The sequence below is a fragment of the Staurois parvus genome, unplaced genomic scaffold (assembly GCF_062004578.1).
Source record: "Staurois parvus isolate SC_StPar_1 unplaced genomic scaffold, SC_StPar_1.0 ptg000415l, whole genome shotgun sequence".
Classification (NCBI taxonomy): domain Eukaryota; kingdom Metazoa; phylum Chordata; class Amphibia; order Anura; family Ranidae; genus Staurois; species Staurois parvus.
Window position 1 is genome coordinate 3,812,091 of NW_028318211.1, and position 17,238 is coordinate 3,829,328.

Sequence of the window (17,238 nt, forward strand, 5' to 3'; positions counted from 1 at the left end):
TTAGCCCTCATTGGCAAAGCTTCTTGTCTGCTGTCTAATTGCAATGGACAGATGAGAAGAGGTTAATAAATTTTTAATGACACCACCATGCATTGGTAAAGGCAGCTTGTTTTGGGTGTGTTAAACCGAATGGTACCAAAACACCATGTAGTTCTACGTGACTGTGTTTTCAAAAAAGAGTCAGGGCCTTTTTCCCAGCAAGAAACGCAGGTACAGCAGCTTATTCAAACGAATGGGCTGCTGTGCCAGCGCAAATGTGAGTTGTACCAACCCTACAGTGTGCACCTAGCCTTAACGTTTTTAGGATGGAACATGTAACATGTTCCCACCGCTGCAGCCGCTGCTCTATTGACACCCTCCCTGTGACAGCATTATGGGGAGAAATTCCCCAAAAACAGCACAACTGTGCAGGGCTCCGCAGAGAGTTCTATGAATGAATGAACTGCAAGTCCCGACAGCCTTAGCGGCTATTGGCTTGTAGTTCTCAATGAACTACCACAGCGCGGTGGAGTGCCGTGGTAGTTCATTGAATCTTTCTGCCAGTATATCTGCTTGTCTGTACATCCCGTAATAGGCAAGCAGATATACTGACAGATCTACAGGAGACCTGCATGACATCAGTGATCTGATGACTGCTGGTGCAATGCTTTCCAGACTACTGTAACCAAAATTAATAAATGCACATTTTTTTACCTGCAGAAAAATGTGCATTTATTATTTTTGGTCAAAAGGTGAACTTATCCTTTAACTGCTTCCCACCCAGCCACTGCACATAAATGGCCAGGTGGGAGCTTCGTCGTTCTGAGTGGACGTTCAGGAACGTCCTTCAGAACATGCGTACAAGCGCGGCCACGTGGCCGCGCGCTCTTGGTGTGCCTGTGTCCCTAGGACACAGAACAACACTGCTAGCCAGACGGGCCCTCTTTGGCCCCATGTAATGACAACAAAGCCGCCATTCAGTTTAAGTGAGGAGAAACAGAGCTGATCAGCGAGTACACACAAGCGCATCACCCACACATCACCCTGTCACAGTACCAATGATCCACATCTGTCACATTACCAGTGATCCACATCTGTCACAGTACCAGTGATTCACATCTGTCACAGTACCCGTGATCCACATCTGTCACAGTACTCGTGATCCACATCTGTCACCATACCCGTGATCCACATCTGTCACAGTACTCGTGATCCACATCTGTCACCATACCCGTGATCCACATCTGTCACAGTACCCATGATCCACATCTGTCACCATACCCGTGATCCACATCTGTCACAGTACCCATGATCCACATCTGTCACAGTACCCATGATCCACATCTGTTACAGTGCCAGTAATCCACATCTGGCACAGTACCCGTGAGTCACATCTGTCACAGTACCCGTGATCCACATCTGTCACAGTACCTGTGAGCCATATCTGTCACAGTACCTGTGATCCACATCTGTCACAGTACCCGTGGTCCACATCTGTCACAGTACCTGTGAGCCACATCTGTCACCGTACCTGTGATCCACATCTGTCACAGTACCTGTGATCCACATCTGTCACAGTACCCGTGATCCACATCTGTCACAGTACCTTTGAGCCACATCTGTCACCGTACTTGTGATCCACATCTGTCACAGTACCCGTGATCCACATCTGTCAAAGTACCCATGCTCCACATCTGTTATCCACATCTGTCACAGTGCCAGTGATCCACATCTGTCACAGTACCCGTGAGCTACATCTGTCACAGTACCCGTGAGCCACATTTTTCACAGTACCAGTGATCCATATCTGTCACCGTACCCGTGATCTACATCTGTGATCCACATCTGTCACAGTACCCGTGATCCACATCTGTCACCGTACCCGTGATCCACATCTGTCACAGTACCCATGATCCACATCTGTCACCGTACCCGTGACTTACATCTGTGATCCACATCTGTCACAGTGCCAGTGATCCACATCTGTCACAGTACTCATAAATCCACATCTGTCACAGTGCCAGTGATCCACATCTGTCACAGTACTCGTGATCCACATCTGTCACAGTACCAGTTATCAACATCTGTCACAGTACCAGTGATCAACATCTGTCACAGTACCAGTGATCAACATCTGTCACAGTAGCAGTGATCAACATCTATCACACAGTATCAGTGATCCACATCCATCACGGTGTACCAGTGGTCATCCACATCTGTACAAGTGATCCACATCTGTATCAGTGATCCACATCTGTCATGGTGTACCAGTGTAAAATTCACTTCTGTACCAGTGATCAACATCTGTCACGGCCTACCAGGGTCAAAGCCACATCTGTCACAGTTTACCAGTGCTCAATATCTGTCACAGTGTACCAGTGTCAAATCAACATCTGTACCAGTGATAAACATCTGTACCAGTGAACATCAAAATGTCTAAAACATTATACACCAGCAAGGAGGCTTTCCAGATACTGAGTATGATGGACCAGAGTAGCGGGGAACTCTCTTTGTCAGATTAGATTCTGAATATGAGCCAGTTGAAAGCAGTGGGTCAGCAAAGGATTCTGAGGAGGAGGGTCCAAACAAAGAGGTTCAGGAGATGTGAGGAGGAGCAGGCACCCACCAGTAGCACAGTGGCGAGTACAAGCAGCGCAGCACTCCCAGAAGATCGGCAGGCATCCAAGGGTAATTCCATTGTCCTGGTACTCCAGGGCCTTCAAAATTGTGATAGGTAGTCAGGAAATGAGATGTGTAATTTATGCCTCCAGAACGCCTGTAGGTCGCACTGGGATGTTGGGCCTCTGTATTTGGCCAGGCTGTGGAAAAGTCTTACACATGTGGTATCCCCATACTCATGAGGAGTAGTAGAATGTATTTTGGGGTGTCATTTTTGGTATTTACATGTTATGTTTTAGAAATATCTTATACATGGACAACTTTCTGTAAAAAAAACTACATTTTCATTTTCTTTCCACATTCTCTGAAAACTTGTGGAAAAAAATTACGTTTTCAAAAGACTCATTATGCCTTGTGGAATATACATTGGAGTGTTTTCTTTCCAAAATGGGGTCATTTTGTGGGTAATTCCATTGTCCTGGTGCTCCATGGCCTTCAAAATTGTGATAGGTAGTCAGAAAATGAGTTGTGTAATTTATGCCTCCAGAATGCCTGTAAGTCCTACTAGGATGTTGGGCCTCTGTAGGTAGCCAGGCTGTGGAAAAGTCTTACACATGTAGTATCCCCATACTCAGGAGAAGTAGCAGAATGTATATTGGGGTGTAATTTTTGGTATGTACATGCTATGTGTTAGAAATATCTTATAAATGGGCAACTTTGTGTAAATAAAATACATTTTCATTTTCTTTCCACATTTTCTGAAATCTTGTGGAAAAAAATGACATGATCAAAAGACTCATTATGCCTCGTAGAATGTACATTGGGGTGCTTTTTTTCCAAAATGGGATCATTTTGTGGGTAATTCCATTGTCCTGGTGCTCCAGGGACTTCACAATTGTGATAGGTAGTCAGGAAATGAGATATGTAATTTATGCCTCCAGAACGCCTGTAGGTGCTACTTGGATGTTGGGCCTCTGTATGTGGCCAGGCTGTGGAAAGGTCTTACACATGTGGTACCCCCATACTCAGGAGGAGTAGCAGAATGTGTTTTGGGGTGAATCTGCATATGCTGTGTGAGAGGAATAACCTGTTCAAATAACAGTTGTGTAAAAAAAAACCAAATTTTATTTACTTTCTTCATTTTCCAAAGAATTGTGGGAAAAAAATTACAGGTTCAAAAAAACTCACCATGCATCTTACTAAATACCTTGGAATGTCTGCTTTCCAAAAGGGGTGATTTGGGGGGTATTTGTACTGTCCTGGCTTGTTAGTGTCTCAAAAAATGAGATAGGCCATTAGTACATCGGGTTTAATCAGGTGTGTTCAATTTTCAATGATTGGTACCATAGCTTGTAGACTCTATAACTTCCACAAAGACCAAATAATACACACCGATTGGGATTATTTTTTACTAAAGCAATGTAGAGGTATACATTTTGGTAAAGTATACAAATTTATGAAGAAAAATTACCGTATTTTTCGCTCCATAAGACGCACCTGACCATAAGACGCACCTAGATTTTAGAGGTGAAAAACAAGAAAAAAAAAATATTCTGAACCAATGGACTGCAGACACAGTACAGGGGATGACCAGAGACTCCGGACACAGTACAGGAGATGACCAGAGACTGCGGACACAGTACAGGAGATGACCAGAGACTGCGGACACAGTACAGGAGATGACCAGAGACTGTGGACACAGTACAGGAAATGACCAGAGACTGCGGACACAGTGCAGGGGATGACCAGAGACTGCGGACACAGTGCAGGGGATGACCAGAGACTGCGGACACAGTGCAGGAGATGACCAGAGACTGCGGACACAGTGCAGGAGATGACCAGAGACTGCGGACACAGTGCAGGAGATGACCAGAGACTGCGGACACAGTGCAGGGGATGACCAGAGGCTGCGGACAGTGCAGGGAATGACCAGAGACTGCGGACAGTGCAGGGAATGACCAGAGACTGCGGACAGTGCAGGGAATGACCAAAGACTGCGGACAGTGCAGGGAATGACCAAAGACTGCGGACAGTGAAGGGAATGACCAGAGACTGCTGACCTTTGGGGAGGGAGGGGGAGGGGGAGCGGGTACCTGAATTTGACAGGTACCTGCTCCCACTTCCGCGGAGTTGTCCTTCCCTCTTCTTTCCGGGCCGGCTTCTGTGACAGCCGGGTGCCCACTGCGCATGTGCGAGAAGCGCTGCTCTTTGTGAATGGCCCGGCGCCTTCTGGGACCTTTCATGTGTCCCAGAAGACACCGGATCATTCACAAAGTGCAGCACATGCGCAGTGGGCACCCGGCTGTCACAGAAGCCAGCGCGGGAAGACTGTGCAGCGCTGGAGCGAGGAACAGGTAAGGTCCTGCAGGAGACAACAGCTGAGCGGCCGGCCCGGTATTCTGACATGGTGGCCGCAAAAATACCGGACCGGTCGCTTTATATTCGCTCCATAAGACGCACTGACATTTTCCCCCCTTTTTTGGGGGAAAAAAAGTGCGTCTTATGGAGCGAAAAATACGGTACTTGTTTGCAAAATTTTATAACAGAAATGAAGAAAAATGCATTTTTTTTTCAAATTTTTCAGTCTTTTTTAATTTACAGCGCAAAAAAATAATAAAAACACTGCTAACTAAATACCACGAAAAGAAAGCTCTATTTGTGTGAAAAAAAGGACAATAACTTCATTTGGGCACAGTGTTGCATGACTCAGTAATTATCATTCAAAATATGAGAGCGCTGAAAGCTGAAACTTGGTCTGGGCAGGAAGGGGGTAAAAGTGTCCTGTATTGAGGTGGTTAGTAAACTCTGTGGAAACAAAACACTAAGGCTATGTTCACACTAGCGTTGTGTGCAGGCGGCAGAGAGGCGTTTGGGAAGCGGAAACGCCTCTGCCAATTCTGCACATTACAGCACATGGTGCTGTTCTAATGGGAGCGTTTGCGTCGTGGCAAAACGGACGCCTCTGGTCGAATCAGGAGGCGTTGAAGCCTCCTATTCTAGTCTATGGTGCCGCTCCGCAAACGCCCGGCCGCCGTTTGCGGTGCGGTTTCGACGCAGTTGCGGGGCATTTGCGGAGTGGTAACACCATTCAAACTGCATTATAGGCGTTTGTGGGGCATTTTTAACGCTCGGCAAATGCCTAGCAACCGCCGCTAAACCGCGCATGTGGCGTTTGTGGAGCGTTTGCCAAGCGTTAAAGAAAGCTCCGCAAACGCTGGACCAACGCTTGTCAAACGCTATAGGGGCGTTTGGCAAGCGTTGGTAAAACAGCCAAGTGTGAACGAGCCCTAATTGAAGCCACAGAAAGCATGCCCAGGGACCAGGGGTGTATTTACCACAAGGCAAACAAGGCACTTGCCTAGGATGGCATTTTTCAGGGTGGCAGCACCTCCCCTCAGAAGAAGAGATGGAAGAAGGGACACGCGAGATGGGATCCAGGTGGGATATGAGAGAGGCTGCAGGCTGCTTGATGGTGTAAGTAGAGCCTGACTCTCGTTCCCAGGGATGTCTGGAGCTCTGAAGATAAGTGTCTTCATTTCTATCTATATATGGGGGGGGGTGTTGTTGGTCAATGCCCGGCTCTCTCCGCGGGGGGGAGTGTTGGTTGGTGTCTGTGGGGACAGAAGATTTTTCTGTCGCCTAGGGCAGCACAAAACCTAAATACACCCCAGCTAGGGATACATTATAATGAAAAATGTAGATGGACTGTTGAAAATCTTACATTAATGTGATTCAGAATTTACAGAAGAGGAATTGGGGTAAAGCTGGAGCTTTTCTTCAAACTCTTCCATCCTCAGTCAAACCCTTATACAGAAAATAATACTTCAAAAGATGTGTGCATACATTTGAATCCTATATTTATTTCTGAATATGTGAGCGGACATTGTTCAGGGTAAATGTGTATAAAGTGTATATTCCTATCCGAGTGTTTCTTTCCGCATTGCTCCTGTATTTATCAGGTTTCCTTTGCTGCTCTTCCCTTCCTGTTTTGGTCCTCTGGCCCAAGCTGCCAGCAGGAGATTCTTTGTAACAATAAAGCCTCTCCTGCTTCTGTCCTACAGCTGGCTACATTCCCAGATGTGTACGGAGGAAAGGGGCTGGGGCGAACATGCCACAGAAACATCACAATAGCACATTAACCTGGAGCAAGTGACTTCAAACCACAAGGTAATCCTTCACATCTTTCTACAAATTAACTAAGAAAATTAACTAGGTCTATGACATAGTATTGGTTATTCTGATGGGTTTGTCTGTTCTAGAGAAAATCAAATGTATTTATTTTTTGTAATAGCCTAACAGTAATTAAAAGTGTAACTTCAAAGCAAAAGTGTAATTTCCTGCTAACACTGCCCTTTTTTCATGTATAGGGTACAAGCAGATGCTGAACACTTCTCCATCTTTCTCCAGGGATGTTCTGACTAGCGTATGTTGTGCCTTATTACTAAGCCATGCGCCATAATTTCCCACTATGCTTCCAATTTTGGCTTTGTCTTCTGGGAGAGCTCAAGCTCTATGAAGGTCAGTTTATCAAGCTACTTTCATCCTACATATGTCCCAACTATCCTGTTGTAATCCCAACTGCAAAACATAGCCTTTTTCAAGGGTCTTCTTCAGTGACATGCTTACAATATTTCCCAAAATCTTAATCAACTTGTATATAACAAAGTCACACCCATTTTTTGGTAATTCTCGTGCTTTCAAAAGTTTCATTGCTGCTGGGGAAGATTAGATAGAGAGATCTGAAATATTTTAGGAGATTAAATATATATAATGATAATAATTATTATTTCTCAAATTTGGGGTGAACAACATGCCAACATATGAAAATGTGGGTTTTTTTTTAAAATGTATTTATAGGCATCAGGATTTGACATGTTGACAAGTTACATCACATCTGACAATCAGTGTTGGTATACATAGCCATAGTCAAACAAATAGACATACACTGACATGCGCTACACTATAGTATGAAAGTCCTATATCCCATGGAAAGGGTAGAAATTTTGTATTTAACACAGTATTCTTTGCAAACTGAATTACTAAATCTCATACATAGTACTCTGAATCAGTAAAGGGAAATCCTGCAATAAATATTTACCAAAATGATTTAGAGTCAACTTCTTCTTTATCCATTATCCAAGAGAATACATGAAAATAATAGAAAAATGCAAACCAACACTTTGGGTTATATTTACTGTATATAGTAGTGGAATTGACATTTACCAAACAGTATTTGCAGTTGAATCTCCCTGGTGCATGTGCTTTAAATGACTGACTTCTTTACCTGCAGAGAATGTTTGGTGAATAGCATATTCACTGCTGTATGAATATGCGTCTAATATATTTTTCTTGCCTAACTTAAACACAAGCCTAGAATGTAATTGTTACAGATAATATATAGATGAAATTGTTAATTTAGCATTCAACTGTTATAGATGATATGATAGTAGCTTTTTAAAAAAATAGAATGAAGTAGGGGATATAAACCCAATAGAGTGTTACATGCAGCCGACTGTATCAGTAGTCAGTGTACCAGCATGCCATTACAGAGAATATTCATATAAGTACCGTTGAGTGACATGGTCTAGATCAGTGGTTCTTAACCTGGGTTCGATCGAACCCCAGGGGTTCGGTGAGTCAGTCTCGCGGGTTCGGCGGAGGTGAAGACCCACACCCGACTCATATGATTCGTGATGACATGCCCCGCTTGTCCATCATTGGCTGCAGGTGGTCACGCAACATCGCTTAGCCCAGTGGTCGGCAAGCCGTGGCTCGCGAGCCACATGCGGCTCTTTACACGCTTTAATGCGGCTCTTGTGTGCCGGGCGCCCGCTCCCCTCCCTCCTCTCGGACGGCAGGGACTCTGCAGCGTGATCCAAAAAAAAAAACAGCCAGGGCAGCGCGCTCAAATGCAATGATTGGCCAGTCTCGCTGCCACTCACATCCTGATAGCCAGTGATTGGCTGTCAGGATGTGTGTAGGCAGGGCAGCGTGACGAACGTGAGAGGAGCTAGGCTCCTCTCACAGTCCGCCCTGAAGACCGGAACGGCGCGGGAATACGGCGAGAGGAACGCGCGGAGCAAAGGTAAGTGAATTGACACAGGGGGGACTTGGCTTACTACTTGCTACTTACTTACTACTACTATATAAGGGATGAATTATTATGGGGGATGAATTACTATAGGGGGGATGAATTACTATATGGGGGATGAATTACTATATGGGGGATGAATTACTATGGGGGATGAATTACTATGGGGGATGAATTACTATATGGGGGATGAATTACTATATGGGGGATGTATTACTATGGGGGATGAATTACTATATGGGGGATGAATTACTATATGGGGGATGAATTACTATGGGGGATGAATTTCTATGGGGGATGAATTACTATATGGGGGATGAATTACTATGAGGGATGAATTACTATATGGGGGATGAATTACTATGGGGGATGAATTACTATGGGGGATGAATTACTATATGGGGGATGAATTACTATGGGGGATGAATTACTATATGGGGGATGAATTACTATGGGGGATGAATTTTCATACCGTTTGTTACAACATATCTTTGCGAGCAATCCTTTTCGAGGATGCTGGACATAAAGACGAAGAAAAGGAACAGACTTTGTTGCGAAAATGACATGAGAGTGGCACTTGCCAAGGTAATGCCGCGCATTTCTGAACTGGCCTCTGAAAGACAACAGCAGAAGTCACACTGATTTGCGGTAAATATTCATTATTTTGTTTTTGTGTGAAAATCATGTTTTAATGGTTTTGTTCTTTGTTCTTAATGGTTTTGTTCATGTTGTGCACCTATGTATAAATATATACAGTACCTATGTTTTGAATTTTAAAAATCATATTTTATTTTTCCAATTAAGAAGGGTTCGGTGAATGCGCATATGAAACTGGTGGGGTTCAGTACCTCCAAAAAGGTTAAGAACCACTGGTCTAGATCAAGACCTTTTATTATGGCACTGATTCCCAAACTCCTCAGTCATGATGATAATGTTGACCATTCTGATATCTGAATACTACTGTATATGTAAACCTTCTACTTTTTCACAGAGCGGCAGCAGCTTGGCAACAGAGGGAACTCTATGTTTTAATCTACGTATTTAGAGTGTCTACATTTTGGTCTCATTTTTATTCATAATCCCAGAGTAGTGTTACAACAATGGTTAATTGTGTACTTCAGTTGCTATACTTTCCAAACGTCAGCAAATATGATTAACTAAATTTCAAACTTAAAGTGTTACTAAAGCCACAACAGTAAAATCAGTCTGTGTATGCAGTAAAGCATGCTTGTTATACTTACCATGGAACCTAAGGGGTTAATCCTCTGCGTTGTGTAAAAAAAACCAGTTTGATCCTTTCCTCTCTGCCCTTCCTCTAGTTCAAATAACCAACTGATACAGACTGAACCCGTGGTCACATGCACATGCTCAAGTTTGGTGTGTATTGCTAGCAGGGGCGGACTGACCATTTGAGCACTGCCCGAGGGCCCGGGGTCAGTAGGGGGCCCCATGAGATGCCCCTGGTACCTTTCCTTGGCTTTTTCATAGGCTTTTTTGGGTGTGGGTGAGGACACAGGGGCTCCATGATCCCCTATTGCCCGGGGGCCCCATGAGTTGTCAGTCCGCCCCTGATTGCTAGAGAGGTTTTCTTTTTTTGCTTGGGAGGGTGCATGTGATGAGCACAGGGCCAATCAGCACTGTCCAGACAGAGGTCAGAGGTTTCACATCCTCCTAGAGCAGAAAGAAAACTCCTCCTACAAGCTTTAACCAGTGCTCTGCTGAAGTCACAAGACTGCTCTAACTGCTGATGAGAAAAGGTATTTAGCAGTTTATGTTTTCTAAAATAATTGCATTTCCATGTTGTGTGTACTATGGGAGACCAGATATAGTGAATGTAGGGTCCTGGGTTTAGAATCACTTTAAAAGAGTACCCTAGCGGCATTATCATCAATTCTAGTATATCGTCATATATGAAAAAATTGTTTTAAAAAAGTATCCTTACCACTTTTTTTCAGCCAGTCTTCAGCAGCCAAGCATTTCCTTCATAGCCAGATATGCTACATACCTGACAGGGGAGCCTGTTACTCTTCAGTGTCAAGTTCCAGTCGACTTTACAATACATGGATATAAGTTCTTTAGGAATGATCGGGAAATTTATGGGATGCAAATATCATTGAACAGGCTAAGAATACTTTCAGCAAAAACAAGTGATGCCGGTTCCTATAGCTGCCTATACTGGGTGTTAGATTCCAGAGGGAAGCGGGAATCAGATATCAGCTTTCCTATATCATTGACTATAATGGGTAAGTACCTGTGGGCATTATTTCTTCTTCTACTATACACAGAATCTATTTGATTTAAGCTGGCCGTATCTGACTGCTAAGCAAGCTTTTCCTGAACTGTGTGCATGACCTTACAGGCTTGTATTGACTGAACGTCCAAGTTAATATTCTGAGCAAATTCCTCTATGATGGTAGTAATGATCAGCTGGGGCAATCCATATAGGAGGGGTGCAAGCTTTGCCTGGCAATGGACTTTAAATACAACCACATTACAATAGTAAAATCTAAAATCTGTAGTTCATGATGTACAAAGAGTATCACAGATCAGATTTGCCTGCTGTGGCTATGTACAGCGTGTGTACAATTTCAAATGCTGTTGCCTCTGTCCAGTTTTATAATAATAAATACCTGTGCATATGTTGCCTTTATTTTTACCTATTGCTTTGCTTAGCACAGTATCATTTAACTGCCTAACTAGTTAGTCTTGTTATTTTTCTTAATATTTTTTTGACGTGCGCATTCCTTGGTGCGCCAAATCAGAACAGAATGCACAAAGGTAGCATTATTTGGATGTTTGACACCTAGGCAAACTTGAACACCCTCATTGAACATTGAAGAAGAAGCTGACTCTGACTGTGTGGTTTGCTAAATAAGTATGGGGACTGCATTAACTATGTGTGCATATATCAGTGCGCACATGTGAGCTCGCAATGCAAACATACTTTAGCAAACATACTTGTGCTCTCATTCATTTCCTTTAGTAAAGCAGGTTTAAATGGCTTGGGGCACCTCTAGTGAGTAAAGTTATCCATAACTGACCTAGCTCTACTGAAATTCAGTCACCCAGTTTTTGTCTTTAACACCCCAGTCACACTGGATGCGAATTGGCATGCGATTTGCACATCATGTGTCTTGCAAATCGCATGCATGGCAAGTCGCACCCTGTTGTTCGCAATTAGAGCGCTCACATTGGTGCGGTTCTGACTTGGTCAGAGCCACACCAATTTCTAAAGCAGTACATGTACTACTTTTGATGTGATTTGCAGAGACATCTGTGTCAGATGTCTTTCAAATCGCACCTGAATCGACATGCAACCCGACTTTGAAATCACGTGACTTCACTGTAAGCTGCACGATTTCAAAGTTGGGTTTGATGTGAACGGGGTGTAAAGTGCAGATATTCCTGTAGTATTGCAGTAACTGTTAAGTGGTTAGTTCACAGTCTCCAATGCTTGAGAAACGCAAACGATAGAGTTCTCGGTTTTCTGAGTACAGAAGGCAGTTTAAGGCGTTGCTGAGGCAAAATTGCTGTAGAGTAGGGATCATTGAAGAATATGCAACATGATCACTTCTTCATAAACAGTCTTTAATAGTACTACACGGACATGATATGATCCATAAAACTGACGCGTTTCGGCCAAAGCCTTCCTCAAAGCATACATGAAACAAATAAAATCCAAATATATATATATACAGGTATATATATATATTTGCTATTGCACTAAAAAAAAAACAGTTTGGGGAATTTGTATGTTTTTTCTCCTTTCCTCGAAGGTCTGTATAAATATATATAAAATATAGTTTATTCGTTTTTATCACTCTAAGTAAAATTTAAAAGCAAGTAATTGAATAATAATGAATTAAAGAAAAGAACTGAGACGCTTGTAATATGTTTGATTTTTTGCTTGAGCTATTATATACAGCACATAGCAAGTTATTATTATATTTATTATCCAATAAGTGATGATTTGCAACTTAGAGAGAAAGATGCACAATTCAATCAGATTTAAAGGGATCCATCTTTTAACATATCAGTTTGCATTGTTTTTCCAAATTACATTTAAACTTTAATTTTTTTTTTCTTGCTTTTAGACCAACCATCTCAACCACATCTCCTGGTAAAACCTAGAAAATCACTTTACTTTGAAGGAGAATCTGTAACTTTGGAATGTGAACATCTCCCTGTAAATACTCAGGTCAGTTATCAGTTTCAGAAAGATTCCAGCAATCTGCATCGCTACCATGATACTCTGAGATCCGTCCACCATATTGAATTCTTGAGTATACGGGACTCTGGAACATACAGTTGTGAATACTCAATATCGGGACACCAAAGGAAATTTTCTTCATCGAAAAGTATGCCAGAAACTATTACTGTTACAGGTATGTCATTGGTATTACAAGCAGGGGCGGACTGACTATTTGAAAACTCGGGCACTGCCCGAGGGCCCGGGGTCAGTAGGGGGCCCCATGAGATACCCCTGGTACTTTTCTCATAGGCTTTTTTGAGTTTGGGAAAGGACACAGAGGTCCCATGATCCTCTATTGCCCGGGGGCCCCATGAGTTGTCAGTCCACCCCTGATTACAAGTTGACGAGTCATATGTGGTTTAGCATAAATACTTCACATGGGGATTAGATGTTGAATAGCTTACAAATCTATGAAAAAAATATAAAAAAAAAAAGAAAAGGAAAAAACATTTCTTCTAACCCACGTCTTGCATGAAGTCCCTTTTGTTTGTACTCTTCTCACTGCTTACCCTAGCTTGCACACCTTTAATATTTAAAAGAAAAAAGTCCTAGGATCCTTTAAAAGGCTTCCAATAATTATCCCTGTGTTATGATAAGGATTGTTCCTGCTTTCAGAAATATTTAGAGCTGAACTCTAGCTTTGCCTTTAGTCTTACACAGTTAAACAGACTCCTCGCCTGTACCAAAAGTACCTTTTTTGTTTTCACTGTCTCAGCGTACATTACAAATTGCAGCAAGTCAAATAGAGCCCGCCTCATTACCTAGCTGGAGGACATCCAGTGTATCTAGCTCTTTCCTCCCTAGCTGAACTGTCCCTGGCCCACCACTTTCAGTCATTGGATTTCAGTGCTGTCACTTATGGAGGCTCGGAATCACATATTATTATTATTATTATTATACAGTATTTATAAAGCGCCAATAGTTCGCTCAGCGCTGTACATTACAAAGGGAGACAGAACATGTGACAGAACAATACCAATACAATGCAAAACATGAGGGAATCAAGGGCCCTGCTCTTTCGAGCTTACAATCTAGGAGGGAGGGGGTGGTGGCACAGGAGGAGATAGCTGTGGGGGATGGAGTGGTAGGAAGAGTGGAGGAGGTCGGCAAGTTAGCAGGGGGTGGGGTAGGCTTCCCTGAAGAGATGGGTTTTCAGGGTGCGCCTAAAGGAGAGGAGAGTAGGTGATAATCTGATGGGTTGGGGCAGGGAGTTCCAGAGGATGGGTGACACCCTGGAGAAGTCCTGGAGGCGGGCATGGGAGGAGGAGACCAGGGAACTAGAGAGAAGGAGGTCTTGTGAGGAGCGGAGTGTGCGTGCTGGGCGGTACTTGGATATTAGGTCAGAGATGTAGTATGGGGCAGTATGGTGGACAGCTTTGTACGTCAGCGTTAGGATTTTGAATTTGATCCGTTGCGCAATCGGAAGCCAGTGGAGGGATTGGCAGAGGGGGGTGGCGGAGACAGAGCGGTTGGAAAGGTGAATGAGTCTGGCAGCCGTGTTCAGGATGGACTGAAGAGGGGATAGCCAGCGGCGAGGCAGGCCAGTGAGGAGGGAGTTGCAGTAGTCGAGTCGTGATATGATGAGAGAGTGGATGAGCTGTTTAGTGGTTTCTGGGGTTAGGAACATGCGGATTTTGGCGATGTTGCGGAGGTGGAGTCTGCACGAGTTTGTTAAAGATTGGACTTGGGGCTGGAAGGATAGGTTGGAGTCCAGAATGACACCCAGTACTCTGGCCTGCAGGGCGGGTTTGATGGTAGTGTTGTTGGATGTGACGGAGAAATCAATGGGGGGTGGTGTCCGGGCTGGGGGGAAGACAAGAAACTCGGTTTTGGAGAGGTTCAATTTAAGGAAGTGGAGCGACATCCAGTCTGATATGTCGCTCAGTAGGTGTGTGATTCGGGCTGAGACCAAGGGGGTGAGGTGGGGGGTTGAGAGATAGATTTGTGTGTCGTCGGCATAGAGGTGGTAGTTGAAGCCTTGAGAGTGTATGAGTTGGCCAAGGGAGGAGGTATAGATGGAGAAGAGAAGGGGCCCGAGGACAGAGCCTTGAGGGACCCCAACAGAGAGGGGGAGTGAGGGGGAGGTGGTAGCATTATAGGTAACGCTGAAGGAGCGTTGTGACAGGTAGGATGAGAGCCAGGAGAGAGCAGAATCTCTGAGGCCGAGGGAGTGTAGTTTTTTGAGGAGGAGGGGGTGGTCGACTGTGTCGAAGGCCGCAGAGAGGTCAAGGAGTAGGAGCACTGAATAGTGGCCATTAGCTTTGGCGGTTAGCAGGTCGTTGGAGAGTTTGAGTAAGGCAGTTTCGGTGGAGTGTAGGGGACGGAAGCCGGACTGTAGGGGATCGAGGAGGTTGTTGTCGTTGAGGTGAGAGCATAGGCGGGTGTAGACGAGGCGCTCGAGGAGTTTAGATGTAAATGGGAGCAGGGAGATGGGTCTGAGATTGTTCGGGTCATTGGGGTCCAGGGAGGGCTTTTTAAGTATGGGGGTGATGTGTGCATGTTCCAGAGGGGAGGGGAAAGTGCCTGAGGAGAGGGAGAGATTGAAGATGTGGGTGAGGGAGCGTAGGATGGAGGAGGAGGAAGGTCGTAGGAGTTGTGAGGGGATAGGGTCGAGGGGGCAGGTGGTGAGGCGGGCATCAGAGAGGATCTTGGAGACTTCCTCGATGGTAGTAAGGTCAAAGGTGCGGAATGTTGGGGGAGCTTCAGTATGAGGAATGTAGGGTGGGGTGGAAGAGGAGGTCAGAGCAGTGGTGGGGCCGTGGGAGAGGGGTGATGAGGGGGTAGCTGAGTGAGGGTGAAGGGGGTTGGAGAGAGTTTGAGCAGCGACGAAGTCATTGCGGGTTATGTCGAGGGGGAGGGGGGATAAGGGGGTAGCTGTGTGAGAGGGGACGGGTTGAGAGGGTGTGTGAGTTGCGGCAATGTCCTTGCGAATTGTGTCAATTTTGTTTTTGAAGTGATTGGCAATCTCAAGGGCAGTGAGTGAGGTGCTGGGTGGAGGTGGGGGTGGAGAGAGTAGAGAGTTGAAGGCAGAGAAGAGTCGGCGAGGATTGGAGGAGAGGGCCTTGATGAGGGTCAAGAAGTAGGCCTGTTTGGCAGCATGGAGGGAGGAGGTGTAGGTGTGGAAGGCAGATTTGTAGCGGATGAAGGCTTGTTGGGATTTGGTTTTGCGCCATAGTCGCTCCAGGGCACGACTTTGTCGTTTGAGGGTTTTGGTGTGATCAGTCTGCCAGGGCTGGAGCGGTCGGGGTCTGATGTTGCGTGTGGTTAAAGGCGCTAGTGAGTCGAGGGCTGTTGAGAGCGCATTGTTGTAGGCGGTCAAAGCCAAGTCAGGGCAGGACAGGGGGAGGATGCGGTCGTGGAGTTGATCAGCTGCAGAGTGGAGGGAGGCAGGGTTAAGGTTGCGGAGGTTACGGCTGGTAGTAGTGTGACATTTGGAGGGGTAGGCGTTGGAGGACGAGGAGATAGAGAAGGTGATCAGGTTGTGGTCAGAGAGAGGGAAGGGGGTGTTAGTGAGGTTGTGGGGAGCGCAGCGGTTGGAGAAGATAAGGTCCAGGATATTTCCGTCGGAGTGGGTGGTGGATTGTATGCACTGTGCAAGTGCAAAGGAGGAGGTTAGGTGGAGGAGACGGGCTGTGTCCGGGTTGTCGAGGTTGACAGGGATGTTGAAATCCCCAAGAATTATGGTGGGTAGCTCAGAGGAGAGGAAGAAGGGTAGCCAGGAGGAGAAGTCATCCAGGAAGCGGGGTATGGATCCAGGAGGCCGGTATATCACAGCAATCTTCAGGGGGGTTGGGGAGAATAGTCGGAGGCAGTGGGCCTCGAAGGAGGAGAAGGATAGGGAGGGGGGGTTTGGGAGGACTCGGAAGGTGCTCTGCGGTGACAGGAGCAGACCAACCCCACCACCTTTACGACCATTAGGCCTGGGTGAGTGGGTCCAGGTGAGACCTCCGTAGGAGAGTGCAGCAGGGGAGGTAGAATCAGTGGGCTGGATCCAGGTTTCCGTGATCGCTAGGAGGTTGAGGGAGCGGGAAACAAAGAGGTCGTGGATGGCGGTAAGCTTGTTGCACACCGAACGGGCGTTCAGGAGTGCACATGAAAACGGGGGGGAGATTTTAGGGAGCAGGGGGACAGATACTAAGTTGTGGGGGTTGCAGTAGGACGTGGAGGTGGGAGGGTGTTGAGCGGGTGAGGGAGGTGGAGGGCCAGGATTCGGGGAGATGTCCCCCGCGGCTAGGAGGAGGAGAAGGGTGAGAAGGGTGGCATGGGAGCGGGATGTGCAGGAAACTCCTAGTGGAGG

General features: G+C 45.5%; 1 protein-coding gene across 1 annotated transcript in view; it reads left to right on the forward strand.

Annotated features, from left to right (window-relative positions):
- The first annotated feature begins 6,726 nt into the window (after positions 1-6,726).
- Positions 6,727-17,238, forward strand: part of LOC149454882 (Fc receptor-like protein 5) — a 45,723-nt gene continuing 35,211 nt past the window's right edge. Inside the window, exons 1-4 of the mRNA XM_089687049.1 lie at positions 6,727-6,765; positions 6,966-7,116; positions 10,645-10,932; positions 12,784-13,074. Coding sequence (XP_089543175.1) covers positions 7,047-7,116; positions 10,645-10,932; positions 12,784-13,074 — 649 coding nt within the window. The 5' untranslated portion in view covers positions 6,727-6,765; positions 6,966-7,046. The remainder of the gene's footprint in view (positions 6,766-6,965; positions 7,117-10,644; positions 10,933-12,783; positions 13,075-17,238) is intronic.